The sequence below is a fragment of the Cervus canadensis genome, chromosome 5, assembly GCF_019320065.1.
Source record: "Cervus canadensis isolate Bull #8, Minnesota chromosome 5, ASM1932006v1, whole genome shotgun sequence".
Classification (NCBI taxonomy): Eukaryota; Metazoa; Chordata; class Mammalia; order Artiodactyla; family Cervidae; genus Cervus; species Cervus canadensis.
In genome coordinates, this window is record NC_057390.1 from 228,309 (window position 1) to 246,937 (window position 18,629).

Here is an 18,629-nt window from a genome sequence, read left to right on the forward strand (position 1 = left end):
TTCAATTTTGCAAGGTGAAAAAACTTCTAGAGGTGGATGGTGGTGATGGTGAACATAGTTAATGCCATTGAACTACACACTTAAAATGGTAAATTTTGTTATAGATATTTTACAATGTGAACAAAAACAGTGAATGTGTTTTGTTTTTTTTTTAAAGTAATCAAACAGAGGCTCCCCCTGGGAGCCAGAAAGACTGGCGCAGAGCGGATGAGAAGGAAGGCTGTAGGCTGGGGGACCAGGTGAGCAAAAAGACAGGGGTGTGCTGGGCTGTTGCTCACATTGTTCACGGGGATCCTGTGAGGACATAAACTAGCTTCAGATGTGCCTGCTCGTTCCCTCCTTCCACTTCCTCACAGAGATTCCTGTCCTGGGAATAATTTCTATATTACCTGTGCCCTGGACCTGAGGATCCAGGAGCCTGAGGATCTGTGCCCTGGAGCCTGAAGGTTCCAACAGTGGACGCCCAGACAGCTGGGGCTTAGCTCCAGTGTCCAGGATCAGCACAGTTGGGTTGAAATGTAGCTATTTCTTTCTCCTTCCTGGTACTAAGTAGAAGGAGGAGTGGGGCTGTTTCCACGTAGGGCAACTCCAAGGACAGGCACTGTCAGGGGACCTCAGGCTCTCCCTGAGAAAGCACCCAGAAGGGTGACTCAGCTAAACGGAATCAAGACACAGTAAGCAGCAAATCTCTGGGGACAAAACTTAAACTGGACCTTGAGCTGGGTCCAATGGAAAGATATCAAGTATTGACAAAGCTTGTTCTCTGCTAACCACCAATTCCTCCCCCTATACTGAGATTCCACTCAGAAGACAACCACACAGACATCCCAGGCTTTCCTGGCAGAGGAACAGGACATCTTCAGGGTTTGACTTTCTTATATGAGAAATGTTGGCTCAGGGAATCCCCTGGTGGCCCAGTGGTTAGGACTCAGCTTTCACTGCCGTGGGCATGGGTTCAATTCAATCCTTGGTCGGGGAAGTGAGATCCTACAAGCTACACACAGGGGAAGCCAAAAACAGAAAGATGGTTGCAGCATAGCATGGCACCACCCCCCATGTCCCACAGACTCCTTATCATCAGATCTTCTTTGCCCCTGCAAAAACAGCCACCATGTGGCACCTAGACCTCTGGCTACAGAAATGCTGGGACTCAAATGTCGACCATAACCTCGTCACCGGTCGAACATCTAGTTTACCCAGCTCTGAAAATACTATATCGGTAACTATGAACTTTGCAGGAAGCATTTGCAGGAGAAGCTGTTCTGCTGATGTGCAGGGGAAAGTCAACCACGTGAAGCTTCCTAGCTTCTCACGCCAAGTTCCAAATCTGGAGGGGTTTAGGGTGGGACTCAGTCCTTCCACTTGCATCTTCTTCCATGTGTGTGTGTGTGTGTGCTCAGTCATGTCTGACTCTTTGCAACCTCATGGACTGTAGCCCGCCAGGCTCTTCTGTCCATGGAATTCTCCAAGCAAGAACACTGGAGTGGGTTGCCATTTCCTCCTCCAGGGGCTCTTCCCGACCCAGGGACTGAACCCACTTCTCCTGCATTAGCGGGTAGATTCTTTACCACTGAGCCACCTGGGAAGAACCAAAACTCTGGTTCCACAAGTTAACTAAGCGCCATCCCAAATAACCATCTCAGGGAACCAGAGGGATCTATGATGTAAACCAGAGAGAACATCCCATTGGTCTGCCTTTGCTGACCTGTGACTAGGGTCCTCCCTTCTCGATAACAGACTGTCCTCCCCGGCCCCATACCTGCTACGTACCAGTCTGGGCCTGATGCTGACAGCGGCTCCCGGTCCTTCCAGGAGGACAAATGCATTTGTACTGGTTGACACCTTCCACACACGTGCCACCATTCTGACAAGGCTGGCTGGAGCATTCACTGATATCTAGGAAAACAAATAAATTTCAGATATAGGCATGAGTTCTCATTCTAAAACAAAACACAAAGCTGGGGTCACTTTCTTTTCATGACATGATGACTCCAGCTTGTGACCACTCCCCACCCCACTCTGTCCTTGCCTTGGCCCCTTCCAGCAAGAACAAGAGCTGGGAGGGAGCCAGTGGGGCTGAGATGTAGCCCACCATGCATGCAATAAGCCACTGACCCTGGCACACACTATGCCTACCTGGAGCTCTGCCTGCGAGAGTTGCCCATCTTTCAGCCCGGGTCCACCCAGAGCCGCCATTTCATAATTTGCAGCATAGACACTGCAGCTGGGCGGAAGGAACCAGCGTTGTCCTGGGCCCACACTGCCTTTGGGGAGAGTTAACTGCTTCTCATCTCCGCCCCTATCAGCCAGTGCCCAGGTAGAACCCTCTTTGAAAAGGAACTCAATTCAAGGGGTTATAAGAGGGAGAGATGGCCCATAAGAATGGTCAGAGATGGAGAAAAATAACTCTTTCCAAATTCTCACCCTGTGGGAATAGGGAGGAGTTAACCTTGACGCTTAATTTTCCCTTTTCCTGAAAAGGAAAACGTTCCTTGTTTATACACACAACAGTCCTGTGAAAAATGTATGAAAGTGAAAGTGAAACTCAGTCATGTCCAGCTCTTTGTGACCCCGTGGACTATACAGTCCATGGAATTCTCCAGGCCAGAATACTGGAGTCAGTAACCTTTCCCTTCTCCAGGGGATCTTCCCAACCCAGGGATCAAACCCAGGTCTCCTGCATCGCAGGCAGATTCTTTACCAGCTGAACCATAAGGGAAGCCCAAGAATATTGGAGTGGGTAGCCTATCCCTTCTCCAGTGGATTTTCCTGACCCAGGAATTAAATCAGGGCCTCCTGCATTGCAGGCGGATTCTTTACCAACTGAGCTATCGGAGAGATATATTAAACATGTTCAACAATTTAATAGGCTTAGTGAATTCCCTGGCAGTCCAGTGGTTAAGATTCTGTGCTTTCACTGCTGAGGGTCCAGGTTCAATTCCTGATTAGGAAACTAAGATCCTGCAAGCTGCATAGAGCAGCCATAAAATAAAATAAATATGTAATAGGTTTAATAGGCTTTAATAGATTCTTCTCTGTGTGGTAGATTATGGGTAATTTTTCTTTGTTTACTGACAATTATTTTATTTGTTGTTGTTCAGTCGATAAGTCGTGTCCAACTCTTTGCGACCCTGTAGACTGCAGAATGCCAGGCTTCCTTGTCCTTTACTATCTCCCAGAGTTTGCTCAGACTCATGTCCTTTGAGTCGGTGATGCCATCCAACCATCTCATTCTCTGTCACCCCCTTCTCCTCCTTTCCCAGCATCAGGGTTTTTTCCAATGAGTCGGCTCTTCCCACAGGGTTGCCAAAGCATTGGAGCTTCAGCATCAGTCCTTCCAATGAATATTCAGGGTTGATTTCCTTAGGATTGACTGGTTTGAGCTCCTTGCTGTCCAAGGGACTCTCAAGAGTCTTCTCCAGCACCACAGTTCAAAAGCATATTTTTAACAATCTTCCATTTTTCCACAGTGAACATTTCTAAATTTTCTAATGAGGAAAAAATGATTTTTTAAAACCCTCAGGCCACATCCGCTTGCTCTGAGTTCCTTAAGCCCAGTTTTAGTGCACAGGCCATTTCCACCAAAGAGGAACAATCTGTCAGTTCACTGACCTGACCACAGCATCTTGGGAAAGAAATTGGAAGCACTTCCTTGTTGGCCTCAGAGCATCCTTTCCTGCTGTGTCTATCAGGAGGCAGAAAAAGGTGCTTTGCTCCTGATGAGAACAACAGCCTTCCTGTGGGTGGGTTGGCAGGGACACTGGCTTCCCTCAGCCTCCTTGTAATTGGGAAGTTATGCAGACAATTACATGGATTCTGTTCATTGTGAAAGGACCCAGACCATCCGAAATGCTGCTTCTCCCTAGGGAAGGAGCCATTCCAATTTCTCTGTAAGCTCAGCCTGGGGAGGGGAACCTCAGCTTCCTGCCTCCGCCCACTCCCCCCCCACCCCGCCCATATGTTCTCTCTGCTGATGACCGGTTTTCAGGAATGTGTCTGAAACAACACAAACGCCCCAGAGCATGGGATTCCTGTTTCTGCCATCTTGCTCCCCAGCATAGTCTGAAAGTCACCAGGCTGAGAGCCAAAGAGTGTGAACCTGAGAATCTTTCAGTTTGGCCCCGTGGGGGGTGGGGACCAGCAGCAGCCTGGCTGTACCTGGCTGGTGCGGGTGTGGATAGGGTGGGGTGGGGTGGAGTTGTTGACGTGATAGAGGAATGAAGAGATGCCCCATGACCCTGTGTGCTAGCGCTGCCTGGATCTTGTCACCCAGGATTTTCATTGCTTAGAAATGAAAATTTCTCCATTCAGACTCTCATTTCTTATCTTGATACACTGTCAGGCATTCCATGGCCCGGTGCCCAGTTCTGGCACACCCTCTGTATCCTGACTGAAGTAGAGCTGTCATGGCATTCAAGTCTGTCCAAGCTGTGGCATTTGGTTGAGTGCATGGCGACTTCAGAACTGTAAAGAGGGCCGACTTAAATAGACATTTCTCTGAAGAAGACACAGATGGCCTACAGGAAACTGAAAAGATGCTTGACATCACTAGTTATCAGAGAAACGCAAACCAAAACTACAGTGAGGTACCACTTCACACAGGTCGGAACAGCCATCATCAAGAAGTCTACAAATAGCAAATGCTGGAGAGGGTGTGGAGAAAAGGGAGCCCTCCTACCCTGCTGGTAGGAATGTAAGCTGGTTCAGCCACTATGGAGACCAGTGTGGAGACTCTTCAAAAAACTAAAAATAGAACTACCGTATGATCCAATAAACCCACTCCTGGGCATATATCCAGAAAAGATGGAAACTCTAATTCAAAAAGATACATACACCCCAGTGTTCATAGTGGCACTATAGCATCCATCGACAGACGAATGGATAAAGAAGATGTGGTACGTGTATACAGCGGAATATTATTCAACTGTAAAGAAGAATGAAATATGGCCAGTTGCAGCAACGTGGATGGACCTAGAGATTATCATACTAAATGACGTCAGACAGAGAAAAACACCATATGATATCACTTACATGTGGAATCTAACAGAATTATACGGATCAACTCATTTACAAAACAGACACAGGCTCACAGACATAGAAAACAAAATTATGGTTACTAAAGGGGAAAGGAGGGATAAATCAGGAGCATGGGATTAACAGATACCAGTTAGTATACAGGGCTTCCCTGGGGGCTCAGACGGTAAAGAATCAGCCTGCAATGCAGGAGACCTGGGTTCAATCCCTGGGTCAGGAAGATCCCCTGGAGAATGAAATGGCAACCCACTCTAGTACTCTCGCCTGGAGAATCCCATGAATAGACGAGCCTGGCGGGCTACAGTCCAGTTAGTATATATAAAATAGATAAACAACAAGGTCCTGTGGTACACCACAGGGAACTCTACCCAATATCTTATTTTAACTGACAACAGAAAAGAGTCTGAAAACTTTCAGATTCCAAATCACTTCGCCGCACACCTGAAACTAAGACAATATTATAAATCAACTACATTCAATTTATAAAAGAGAGGACACTCACAGAGGCTGTGGAGAGGCTGGCAAGCCAGAAGCGTGGATTATGATTCTCTTTTAATCTGTTTACTGAGCACTTGCTATTTTCCCAGAACTGAGCTAAATGTTCCACATCCATGATCTGATTTTTTCTTTTTTCTTTTTGTTTCCTGTGTTTTGTCATCTTGCTTCAAATTTTCCATTTCTTCAATCACCTCATTTCTAAGGTTTTCTGATTTTTATTTATGTTGTCCTTTCATAGTTTTTATATTTTTAAAATTTCTTTCCACTTGTCCAGAAGTACTAGGTCATAGTTTTCATCTTTTGTATGGGCATGTCTTTCTGGGATTTCTTCATTGACTATAGAGGGTTTACTTTGTTTTCTTATAATAATTTGGACAGGATTTGGCAACAGTCCTTTTCCGTTACTCATATTTAGGGGAAATAAGTTTTCCCATATAGCTTTTCTAACTTTCTGACTATTCATTGGAAGGACTGATGCTGAAGCTGAAGCTCCAATATTTTGGCCACCTGATGTGAAGAGCCAACTTATTGGGAAAGACTCCGATGCTGGAAAAGATTGAGGGCAGGAGGAGAAGAGGGTGACAGAGGATGAGATGGTTGGGTAGAATCACCGAGGCAATGGACATGAGTTTGAGCAAACTCAGGGAGATAGTAAAGGACGAGGAAGCCTGGTGTGCTGCAGCCCATGGGGTTGCAAAGAGCTGGATATGACTCAGCAACTGAACACCACCTTCCTGACAGCCTCTCCCGTTAGTTGTTTTCTAAGGCAGCTCTGGCCTTCTCCACTCCACTCTGTCCTCTCCTCTCTCTTTCATCTGGACCATCTCTTTCATTTGCACCAACTTTCCTTGTTGGACTTAACTGGATTCTCCGCCCATTAGAGAATGGACCTTGAAAGGTCTTGGGAAGTTCAAGAGATCCTTGGGGCAAGACTGTTCCAGCCACTGAAACTTCCTGTTGCAAAGATAAACCCCACATCTGAGACAACTAACCCAGGAATGCCAGTACTGATCCATATCCCAATACAATTATTGGGTTTTCAAGAAAAAGGAAAAGCATTCTTTGGGCATCCTTATGATAGCAGTAACAGTTAAAACAGGAGATGTGGGAGAATTTATTTAAGATAGTCAAGAAAATAAAATGTGAGGCAGGTGTTTTATGTCCAATTGAACAGTCATTGTTGGTAATGCTGCGTATGTTTTGAAAGTGTGAGAACTCAGGAACTGCCCTGTGAGTTCCTCCTGAGAAGTCTACTGAACAGAGGTCACGGTGAAGAGGGTGGTGACGCTCCCCAAGGCTCAGCATCACAAAAAGAGACGATGGACCACAGGGACTTCTTGGCAGAAGTATGTACTGCCGTCCTGCCCAAACGATTGAAAAATCTCACCGGAATCTGATCAAGCCTCTGCAGTAAGCTACCAGTTTAAAAGAAATACAGAGATCAAAAACCTACAAACTTCCAGTCATAAGTACTAGGCATGTAATGTACAATATGAAGATTATGGTTAACACTGCTATGTAGTATATTTGAAAGTTGTTAAGGGACTAAATCCCAAGGGAAAAAAAACTATTTTTTTTTTTTGTATTTGTATGAGATGATGGACATTAACTGAACTTACTGTGGTTATCTTTTCACAGTATATGAAAATCAAGCCATTATGCGGTATACCTTAAACTTACACAGTGCTATATGTCATTTTATTTCAGTGAAGTTGGACCCCAAAAAAGAGAGATGCAGATCATGTTAAATAACCTCACAGGGATGCAGTGAGCAAAATAAAGGTTGTGGGAGGCTTCCCAGGTGGTCCAGTGGTTAAGAATCCACCTGTCAATGCAGGGGACACGGGCTTGATTCTAGTCCGGGAAGATCCTACATGCCACAAGCAGCTAAGCCTGTGCACCTAGAGCCCATGGTCTGCAACAAGAGAAGCCGCCACAGTGAGAAGCCTGCGCACTGCAACTAGGGAGTGACCCCTGCTCGCTGCAACTAGAGAAAGTCTGAGTGCAGCCACGAAGACCCAATGCAACTGAAAAATAAATAAATAAATTTTTAAGAATTCAAGGTTGTGGGAAACAACACATTTTCTTCAACAGATAAACTTCAAAGGAATGGCAGACAGAAAGAAGGAGCAGTCTTCTTCAAGACGACTATGGATTAAAAAGGTGTAGGAGACATAGCAACCAACTGTGGTGTACAGAACTTATTTGCACTCTGGCTCGAAGTGTTAAAAATATGAGAAGCAGTTGCAGAAATGTTTACCCTGACTAGAAATTTTAAGATATTAAAGGATTTGCTGTGTTGATAATTACTGGACTATGAGTACATGATGACCATTAAACTATTCTTTCTACTTTTGTGTATTTGAATTTTTCCATAATGGAAAATGTATTAAGATTGCTTGTCTTAATGAATGGATAAAGAAGATATGGTATATGGTATATATGTGTGTGTGTGTGTGTGTATGTGTGTGTATATATATATATATATATGCTGTGCAGTGCTAAGCTGCTTCAAATTGTGTCTGACTCTTTGTGACCCTATGGACTGTAGCCTGTCAGGCTCCTCTGTCCCTGGGATTCTCCAGGGAAGAATACTATAATGGGTTGCCATGCCCTCCTCCAGGTGATCTTCCTGACCCAGGGATCAAACCTGCATCTCCTCATCTCCTGCTAGTGGGTTCTTTATCGCTAGTGCCATCTGGGAAGCCCATATATATATATATATACACACACAATGTATACATGTATACACACATATACAACAGAATACTGAAAGTAAGTGAAAAGTGTGTATATGTATACATACAATGGAATAGTGTGTGTGTGTGTGTGTGTTCAGTTCAGTTCAGTTCAGTCACTCAGTCATGTCTGACTCTTTGCAACCCCATGAACCGCAGCATGCCAGGCCTCCCTGTCCATCACCAACCCCCAGACTTTACCCAAACCCATGTTCATTGAGTCGGTGATGCCATCCAGCCATCTCATCCTCTGCCGTCCCCTTCTCCTCCTGCCCTCAATCTTTCCCAGCATCAGGGTCTTCTCAAATGAGTCAGCTCTTCACATCAGGTGGCCATAGTATTGGAGTTTCAGCTTCAGCATCAGTCCTTCCAATGAACACCCAGGACTGACCTCCTTTAGGATGGACTGGTTGGATCTCCTTGCAGTCCAAGGGACTCTCAAGAGTCTTCTCCAACACCACAGTCAAAAGCATCAATTCTTCAGTGCTCAGCTTTCTTTGTAGTCCAACTCTCATATCCATATATGACCACTGGAAAAACCATAGCCTTGACTAGATGGACCTTTGTTGGCAAAGTAATGCCAACATTACTTATGCTGTCTAGGTTGGTCATAACTTTCTTTCCAAGGAGTAAGCATCTTTTAATTTCATGGCTGCAATCACCATCTGCAGTGATTTTGGAGCTCCCAAAAATAAAGTCAGCCACTGTTTGCACTGTTTCCCCATCTATTTGCCATGAAGTGATGGGACCGGATGCCATGATCTTAGTTTTCTGAATACTGAGTTTTAAGCCAACTTTTTCACTCTCCTCTTTCACTTTCATCAAGAGGCCCTTAGTTCTTCACTTTCTGCCATGAGGGTGGTGTCATCTGCATATCGGAGGTTATTGATATTTCTCCCGGCAATCTTGATTCCAGCTTGTGCTTCTTCCAGCCCAGCGTTTCTCATGATGTGCTCTGCATATAAGTTAAATAAGCAGGGTGACAATCTACAGCCTTGACATACTCCTTTTCCTATTTGGAACCAGTCTGTAGTTCCATGTCCAGTTCTAACTGTTGCTTCCTGACTTGCATACAGGTTTCTCAAGAGGCAGGTCAGGTGGTCTAGTATTCCCATCTCCTTCAGAATTTTCCACAGTTTATTGTGATCCACACAGTCAAAAGCTTTAGCATACTCAATAAAGCAGAAATAGATGTTTTTCTGGAACTCTCTTGCTTTTTCGATGATCCAGCAGATGTTGGCAATTTGATCTCTGGTTCTTCTGCCTTTTCTAAAACCAGCTTGAACATCTGGAAGTTCACGGTTCACGTATTACTAAAGCCTGGCTTGGAGAATTTTGAGCATCACTTTACTGAAGTGTGAGATGAGTGCAATTGTGCAGTAGCTTGAGCATTCTTTGGCATTGCCTTTCTTTGGGATTGGAATGAAAACTGACCTTTTCCAGTCCTGTGGCCACTGCTGAGTTTTCCAAATTTGTGTGTGTGTGTGTGTGTGTGTGTGTGTGTATTCTACTCAGATAAAAGTCAGAAGGAAATTGTTTTAAAATATAATCCACCATTCATTCATTCAATCATTCAAGCATTTGATAAATCAGCCAGCCAGTTGGTTTCACAGTAACCAAATATCAAGGGGCTACTTTATCAAAGGCAGCTATTTCAGATGTTGTTTAAAGGTCTCTCAGGAAAGCCTCATGATCCAAAAGTAAGCGAACCAAAGCTTTGCTCTATTCTGACTTCAAGATAACCTTTCAGATACCAAATCTGGTGCACCGCAATTTCTGCAGTCTCCCTGCGGCTTGCCTCTGCAGGCTCTGCCTGCCTCCTCCACCCTCCTTTGTCTGGATTCTGAGCTGCTTCTTTTCTCTCTCTGCCCTCTCCTCTGGGTGCTCTGATCACTGTCCTGGATTTAAGCACCACATGGGAGTGCTCAGTCGCTAAGTTGTGTCTGACTCTTGTGCGACCCCATGGGACTGTAATCCACAGGCTCCTAGTCAATGGGATTTCCCAGGCAAGAATACAGGAGCAGGTTGCCATTTCCTTCCCCAGTGATCTTCCTGGACCAGGGATCCAACCCACATCTTCTGCATTGGCCGGCGGATTCTTAACCACTGAGCCACCAGGGGACCCCGTTTAAATGGGCTCCATCATCACACTAATATAATTACTCCAAACTGCATCTCTGCGACCCTCCTTTGCCCTTGACTCCAGATTTTACATCCAACTGTTCACTTGGCTCTATTGGGAAAGGAAGTCGCTGGCCCCCCACTGGGCCTGGCACCTGCCCTCAACATGAGATGAAGCATTCCTAGGGCCTGTGCTGGGTTTACCACCTCATGTGGCCGTATATTTCCCTTCTTCCTGCTCCACAAGTGCTGTTCAGTTCTGCTGAAGTTGTATGCTGATGGCTGCCAGGCTCACCTGAAGCTCCAGTGTTTCAGATTCCTTGGTGAAGTGGGGAATCCTTCCACTGCACATGAGCAAGCTGCCCTGGGCAATCGCTGCTGAGAGACCTGCCCAACCTGGGGGATGGACGCCCTTGGCTGGAACTGATCTTGCACTGTCCAGAAGCATGGGGACAGCGCTGCTTCATCCAGGGCCCAACCGCCTTGTATTTTCCTTGGTGACTCCGATATTAAGATGCAGTGGGCAGAAGTGCTTAATGCCTCCCTGGGACTGCTAACCAGGGCACGGTGCTGGGTGTGATGGTCTCTGTGGGTTGAATGAATGGATCTCCGCTGCAATGTCACACAGACACCTTAATGTAACCAAAATGGTATTCTGATTAACGACCCACACACAGGTTTTAAAAAAGAAAACATCCCCACCATTTACATCCCCTTCAACAGGAAAAAGAATGAAATAATGCCATTTGCAGCAACATGGATGCACCAAGAGATGATCATACTAAGTGAAGTCAGTCACACAAAGACAAATATTACATGATAACACCTAATGTGGAATCTAACTAAATATTAATAATACAAGTCAACTCACCAAAACAGAAACTGACTCAGACATCGAAAACAAAATTATGGTTACCAAAGGGGAGCGCTGTGGGGGCGGCGAACGAGCTTGGAATTGGCAGATACAAACTACTAAACACGGGCACCTCCAGTGGCTCAGGGGTAAAGAACCCGCCTGCCAGTGCAGGAGACGCAGGTTCGATCCCTGGGTCAAGAAGATCCCCTGGAGAAGGAAGTGGCAACCCACTCCAGAATTCTTGTCTGGGAAATCCCATGAACAGAGGAGCCTGGCAGGTTACAGTCCATGGGGTCGCAAAGAGTTGGGCATGACTCAAGAGACTAAACAAGAACAACTGCTACTATATATATATATATATATAAAATAAACAACAAAAATCTACTGTGTAGCACAGGAAACTCTATTCAGTATCTTATAATAACCTACAATGGAAAAGAATCTGAAGCAGTACATCATACTATTATAAATCAACTATAGTGAAATAAAAACAAGAACAACCAAAAGTAAACCTACATCTGTTGCTGGGTCTTCGTTGTTTCTGTCCATGGCGCCATGCACCCTGTCACCCAAGATGGAGTCTGGGAACCTTGCCTTCTTTTCCTGTTCACATCCCTAGTGGGATAAGTTCCATGAGGCCGTCTCCCAGTTCACTTTCAATTTTCCCTGTCCCCTGTTCAATCTGGCCCCTGAACCTGCTAAGAGCCGCCTAAGTGGTTTCCCAGCGTCCATCTCTCCTAGTCATCTCCAGTTCACGTGCCCGTCCAATCAGTACAGTCTTCTTCTTAAACCTGGCTTATTTTCCCAGAACTACAACCCCCACCACCCACCCAGTCCTCAGGACTATAAGAGCTGGCTCAGGAATCTCTCTGCCCAACCTCACACGTTCGCAGCTCACACGCTGCTCCAGCAACAAGGTTCTATGTTTTAGGCTGTCATTTCCTCAAACATGCCCAATTCTTCCCTTCCTAAGCCTTTGCATGTGTTCCTCCCTCTTTCTGGAATGGCATCCTTCCCATGCCACCCACTGATGCCCATCTTTACCTGGATGGATCCTGCTCATCCTTTCAATCCCAGCATCCTTGTCACTGCCTCAGAGAGGCCCTCAGCTGCCCTCGCCCCATAGGAGGTTTTGTTCCCAGTCCCTTGCTGTTGTCGCAAACTTGTGTCTCTTTGGCTCTTTGCAACCCTGTGGACTGCAGCACCCCAGGCTTCCCTGTCCTTCACTGTGTCCAAGAGTTTGCTCAAACTCATGTCCATTGAGTCAGTGATGCCATCCAACCATCTCATCCTCTGTCGTCCCCTTCTCCTCCTGCCCTCAGTCTTTTCCAGCATCAGGGTCTTTTCCAATGAGTTGGTTCTTCACATCAGGTGGCCAAAGTATTGGAGCTTCAACTTCAGCATCAGTCCTTCCAATGAATATTCAGGGTTGATGTCAGTCCTTTCAAAGCACTGCCCACAAATGCTGATCTGTTTACTTTTGTGCTCAGTGACCTCTGAGCCCTACTCACACTCCAAGTTGGGCAGGATCTGTTAGATTCAGCGTTGAATCCCTAACATGATGTTTGGTGCACAGCTGGTACCCAGTGAGAACTGGTTGAATGAATGAAGGTTTAAAAAGAGGAGGATGGGGATGAAAAAAATGAATTTTTTCCCAGCATGGTGGACAAGGGTGTGTATTCCTCTCGTGCTGTTTTTTGGTCACCCATTATTGTCAGAGGGACAAGGTCTGTGGTTATGATTTCCTCAGTTCATGAAGCTTCAAATCTTAAAAATATGCTCTTCTGACTAAGAGGGGAAACAGGGAACTAATCCAGGAAGCTAAATGGCTGCTTTCCATTCTGGAGCTCTGGAGCCTACCTCTGCATTTTTAATATGTAATTATGTGTCATCTCCTCTCATGCCAAGTTGAGTTCATCACCTTCCTTCAAGCAGTTGACTGGATGGGGGGGGGGGGACAATTATTAAAGCACTCCCAAATTTTTCAGCGACACTGAGGTTTGGCATCTTGAGATTAGTTCCCTGTAAGTAAGAAGATGATCTCCGCACTGTGGTCACACACAGAGTGACTGCAAGACTCCTGAGAAGGTAAACAAAGTGGACAAGCAGAGCCACTGGTGGGAGTCTAGGGCCACTCTGAGGTGGGGAGAAGGGGCCACTGGATTGTTGAACTCCAGCCTGTGTCCTGTCCCCCCGTCAATGCTGTCCCACCAAATAGCAGGTAGAAGCACTATTTCTCCTTTTTGACAGGTTTGGGTGGCACCCTGTTGAGGCTTTTACTGGAAATAGCATCCATGAGACAAACTCCTGCATAGAACAGAAGTGTCAGTCGGGCACCGTCCACTCTCTCGGGAAAGGGTCATGTCCAGCGGCTGATGGGGCACCTTGGTCGTGACACCAGTGTTTCTGTTTCATCACCACCCAAGGGGGAGCTCCATGTCCAGTTTACACTTAAACCATAAGATAAAAGTGTTAGTTGCTCAGTTGTGTCCGACTTTTCGTGACCCCATGGACTGTAGCCCACCAGGCTCCTCTGTCTGTGGAACTCTGCAGGCAAGAGCACTGAAGTGGGTAGCCATTCCCTTCTCCAAGGGATCTTCCTGACCCAGGGATCAAACTCAGGTCTCCTCCATTGCAGGTGGACTCTCTACCATCTAAGCCACCAGGGAAGCATACAAGATGGAAAACATCCCTCTAAGATCTCAGCATGGACTCCTGCCACCTCATTCCCTGAGCCAGTTCGCAGGCTTTTAGATAATAAATGTGGCCCTCGTAGAAGTCCAGGATGGGCTGCCGCAAGCCATCCTCAGGCATGGGGGTCAGGGAAGAAGGACTGGTGGTTAGGGAGGAGGCTGGGAAGATAGGGGAGACCAAGAACACACGGCAAGTCTGCAATGAGCTGGGAAGCTCAAGGTGGAGAATGAGAAGCACCATGTTGGACAATGGGAAAGGCCAGCAGACTTGCTGGCCACGCTTGGCAGTGGTCCTCCAGGGAAGATGACCTCCACATCTCAGGAGAGGGGCCTGCTCAGTGGGACTGGGTACCCTGATGTTTGTCACGGCTGCCTCAGCCTTCCCAAAACATCAGTGCAGGTGGAGGTGAGCATACCTAGTATGTCTCACCTGGTCATATCCTACTGCTGGCTTATAGCTTGCGGTCCTGATTGGCGAGGGTCCAATTGCATCAGTGCTTCAAAATGTTCAATATCCTTCCTGCTTCTGGCAGTGGCAAAAACCAGCGTTGTTAGTGTTTTTTAAAATTCAGTTAACATCACAATCACATGAAAAATGCGGATTTCCCAAGTCCTATCCATAAAGATCTCATCCAACTCAGTAGACCTGTTGGGGCATCAGAACTTATGTTTTATAAGCTTTCTGGGTGATTCTGGAGCACCTGAAAGTTTGGGATCCACAGCACACAGGCCATGATACAGTAAGACTCCATTTTCCACTAAGGGGGTCGGTCCTGCTGCAGTGAGGTGAGGTGCTAATATATAATTAATAGGTGTAAGCTCAGGAGGGCAGCTGGCAGACACACCCAGGATCCTCTGAGAAGGCACTATTTACAACAGCTAGGCCATGGAAGCAACCTAGATGCCCATCGACAAATGAATGGATAAAGAGGCTGTGGTACATATATACAATGGAATATTACTCAGCCATAAAAAAGAATTTGAGTCAGTTCTAGTGAGGTGGATGAATCTAGAGCCTGTTATACAGACTGAAGTAAATCAGAAAGAGAAAAACAAATTTCATACATTAATGCACATATACATTAATATATATGCATAATATATGACGCATACTCACACTAAGATGACATTGGGCTTCTCTGGGCCCCAACTTTGTCAAACAACAATGGATTCCTCTGCTCAAGCCACTTATGACTACACTCCTGAACCTCCAGTGTTTCTTATTTATCTGCCTAAATATGCATTTTTTTCAGCTCTCTTCTCTTATGAACCCATCTTTCCACTCAAACCAGATGATGCTCACTGTAAATGTATATCACAACTGAGGGCCAAATATGGATAAGACCTGAGCAGGAAAGAAAAATTTGCACAAGGGTAAAATGTGCTTCTGTCCACAGAATTACCGGGAGAGCACAGCTGGTGTTGCTCTTGTGAAGAACAACATGACAGCACTTGGTCCAAAGGAAGTGAGCATATAACCAACTGCCCCCCAAATCCAGCCCCAGATACATGGCAGAGACAAAGATGTGGGGAAAAGACCTCATCAGCACTGTTGGTGGTGACGGGGAGGGAACTGTCCGTGACAAGGGCACCAAGTGGGGAGATGCCCACACGCCTCATGGAAGACGAATGGCCATCAGAGGTGCCCAGCTCTCAGAGAGAGAGACCCGTGGGGCCTGTAACTCAATGCTGGTCCAACTCTTTGTGACCCCATGGACTATACAGACCATGGAATTCTCCAGGCCAGAAAACTGGAGTGGGTAGCCATTCCCTTCTCCAGGGGATCTTCCCAACCCGGGGATCGAACCCAGGTCTCCTGCATTGCAGGCAGATTCTTTACCAGCTGAGCCAGCAGGGAAGCCCTAAGTTAGAAGTTCAGTTCAGTTCAGTCACTCAGTCGTGTCCCACTCTTTGCGACCCCATGGACCGCAGCACGCCTCCCTGTCCATCACCAACTCCTGGACTTTACCCAGACTCATGTCTATTGAGTCAGTGATGCCATCCAGCCATCTCATCCTCTGTCGTCCCCTTCTCCTCCTGCCTTCAGTCTTTCCCAGCATCAGGGTCTTTTCAAATGAATCAGCTCTTCACATCAGGTGGCCAAGTATGGGAGTTTCAGCTTCAGCATCAGTCCTTCCAGTGAACACCCAGGACTGATCTCCTTTAGGATGGACTGGTTGGATCTCCTTGCAGTCCAAGGGACTCTCAAGAGTCTTCTCCAACACCACAGTTCAAAAGCATCAATTCTTCAGCACTCAGCTTTCTTTGTGGTCCATCTGTACATGACTACTGGAAAAACCATAGCCTTGACTAGACAGACCTTTGTTGACAAAGTAATGTCTCTACTTTTTAATATGCTATCTAGGTTGGTCAAAACTTTCCTTCCAAAGAGTCTTTTAATTCCATGGCTGCAATCACCATCTGCAGTGATTTTGGAGACCAAAAAAATAAAGTTTGCCACTGTTTCCACTGTTTCCCCGTCTATTTGCCATGAAGTGATGGGACCATATGCCATGATCTTAGTTTTCTGAATGTTGAGCTTTAGCCAACTTTTTCACTCTCCTCTTTCACTTTCATCAAGAGTTTAGTTCTTCTTCACTTTCTGCCATAAGGGTGGTGTCATCTGCATATCTGAGGTTATTGATATTTCTCCAAGCAGTCTTGATTCCAGCTTGTGCTCCTTCCAGCCCAGTGTTTCTCATGATGTACTCTGCATATTAGTTAAATAAGCAGGGTGACAATATACAGCCTTGACGTACTCCTTTTCCTATTTGGAACCAGTCTGTTGTTCCATGTCCAGTTCTAACTGTTGCTTCCTGACCTGCATACAGGTTTCTCAAGAGGCAGGTCAGGTGGTCTGATATTTCCATCTCTTTCAGAATTTCCCACAGTTTATTGTGATCCACACAGTCAAAGGCTTTGACATAGTCAATAAAGCAAAACCAGATGTTTTTCTGGAACGCTCTTGCTTTTTCGATGATCCAGCAGATGTTGGCAATTTGATCTCTGGTTCCTTTGCCTTTTCTAAAACCAGCTTGAACATCTGAAAGCTCACGGTTCACGTACTGCTGAAGCCTGGCTTGGAGAATTAGAAGTTAGAAGTACAGACACCCAAAGCAATGACAATGAAATGCTGCTGTAGTCCCACATGTGCCGCCATAGTTTAGGACACATCAGGTGCTGATCCTGGATGGAGAGCTTTCAAGGTCAAGGCCAAGTTCAGATATTGGTATTTTCAGTGTTTGCAGGTCACATGGCTTGATTTCCTGGGTGGTTCCAAGGTAACTCTAAGAGCTGGTATCTGAACTTGTTCTTGACCTTGAAAGCTCTCCATCCAGGAGAGGCCTGTTTTCCTGATGTTCCTTTATATTTTCAAGTTATTCATGTACTAGAAGTCCTCTCCAAGCTACTCTTCACAATAAACTTACTGATATTTATGTAACATTTGCATTTTCCCCTTCAAAGCTTGGGCAAGTCCTGGACATTCTGCCCCAGCAGAAGTCCCATGAATCTTGTTCTGAAAATGACTGGTATCCATGATATTTTGATCATATACTTTTTTTCTTTGACCATGCCAGTTGGCATGTGGGATCTCAGTTCCTCTTCCAGGGATTGAACCCATGCCCTCTGCGGTGGAATCATGGAGTCTCAATCACTGGATGGCCAGGGAAGTCCTTGGCCATATACTTTTGAAAAGCCAACAAATTATGTGTGCCATGGCTGATTTTCCTCTACCTCAAGAAAGTACTGTTTTCCATGAAAAGATGCTCAACATGATTCATTATTAGAGAAATGCAAATCAAAACTGCAATGAGGTATCACGTCACACCTTCAGAAAGGCCATCATCAAAAAATCTACAAGCAATAAATGCTGGAGAGGGTGTGAAGAAAAGGGAACCCTCTTGCGCTGGTGGTGGGAATGTAAATTGATACTGCCACTCGAAGAACAGCATGGAAATTATTTTCAAACACTAGGAATAAAACTATATTATGACCCAGAAACCCTGCTACTGGACATACAGGCTGAGAAAGCCATCATTGAAAAAGACATGTACCCCAATATTCATAGGAGCATTATTTCCAGTAGCTAGAACATGGAAGCAACCTAGATGTCCATCAACAGATGAGTGGATAAAGAAGTTGCGGTGCATATACACAATGGAATGTTACTCAGCCATAAAAAGGCATGCATTTGAGTCAGTTCCAATGAGACGGATGAACCGAGGGCTTGTATACAGAGTGAATTAAGTCAGAAAGAGAAAAACACAATTCGTATTTTAAAGCACATATATGGAATCTAGAACATTGGTACCGATGAACCTATTTGCAGGACAGGAGTGGAAATGAGGATTTACAGAGCAGACTTTGGACACAGTGGGGAAGGAGCGGGTGGGATGCCCTAAGAGAGTAGCGGCTGACGCATGTACACCACATGTGTAAAGCAGCGGGCCAGTGGGGAGCTGATCTGTAGCTCAGGAAGCTGAGCCTGGCGCTCTGTGACGACCGTGAGGGGTGGGACGGCGTGAGGGGCAGCAGGGAGGCTCAGGAGGCGAGGGACATATGTGTACTTGTGGCTGACTCGTGTTGTTGTGTGGAAGAAGCCAACACAACATTGTAAAGCAATTATCCTCCAATTAAAAAAAAAGTACTGTTTTCAAGGTTAGCACAGAGAAAAAAGAAGCCTTTCAT

At 45.8% G+C, this 18,629-nt stretch overlaps 1 protein-coding gene and 1 non-coding gene across 4 annotated transcripts in view; both read right to left on the reverse strand.

The window, feature by feature from the left end:
- FBLN7 (fibulin 7) overlaps nucleotides 1-18,629 on the reverse strand; it is a 55,480-nt gene that overhangs the window by 7,719 nt on the left and 29,132 nt on the right. For all 3 annotated transcript variants that reach the window (XM_043467706.1, XM_043467705.1, XM_043467704.1), the window contains one exon: nucleotides 1,771-1,896. In XM_043467706.1, coding sequence (XP_043323641.1) covers nucleotides 1,771-1,896 — 126 coding nt within the window. The remainder of the gene's footprint in view (nucleotides 1-1,770; nucleotides 1,897-18,629) is intronic.
- On the reverse strand, nucleotides 15,727-15,798 carry TRNAC-GCA. Its single transcript has one exon. It is a non-coding gene; the product is annotated as a tRNA-Cys (tRNA).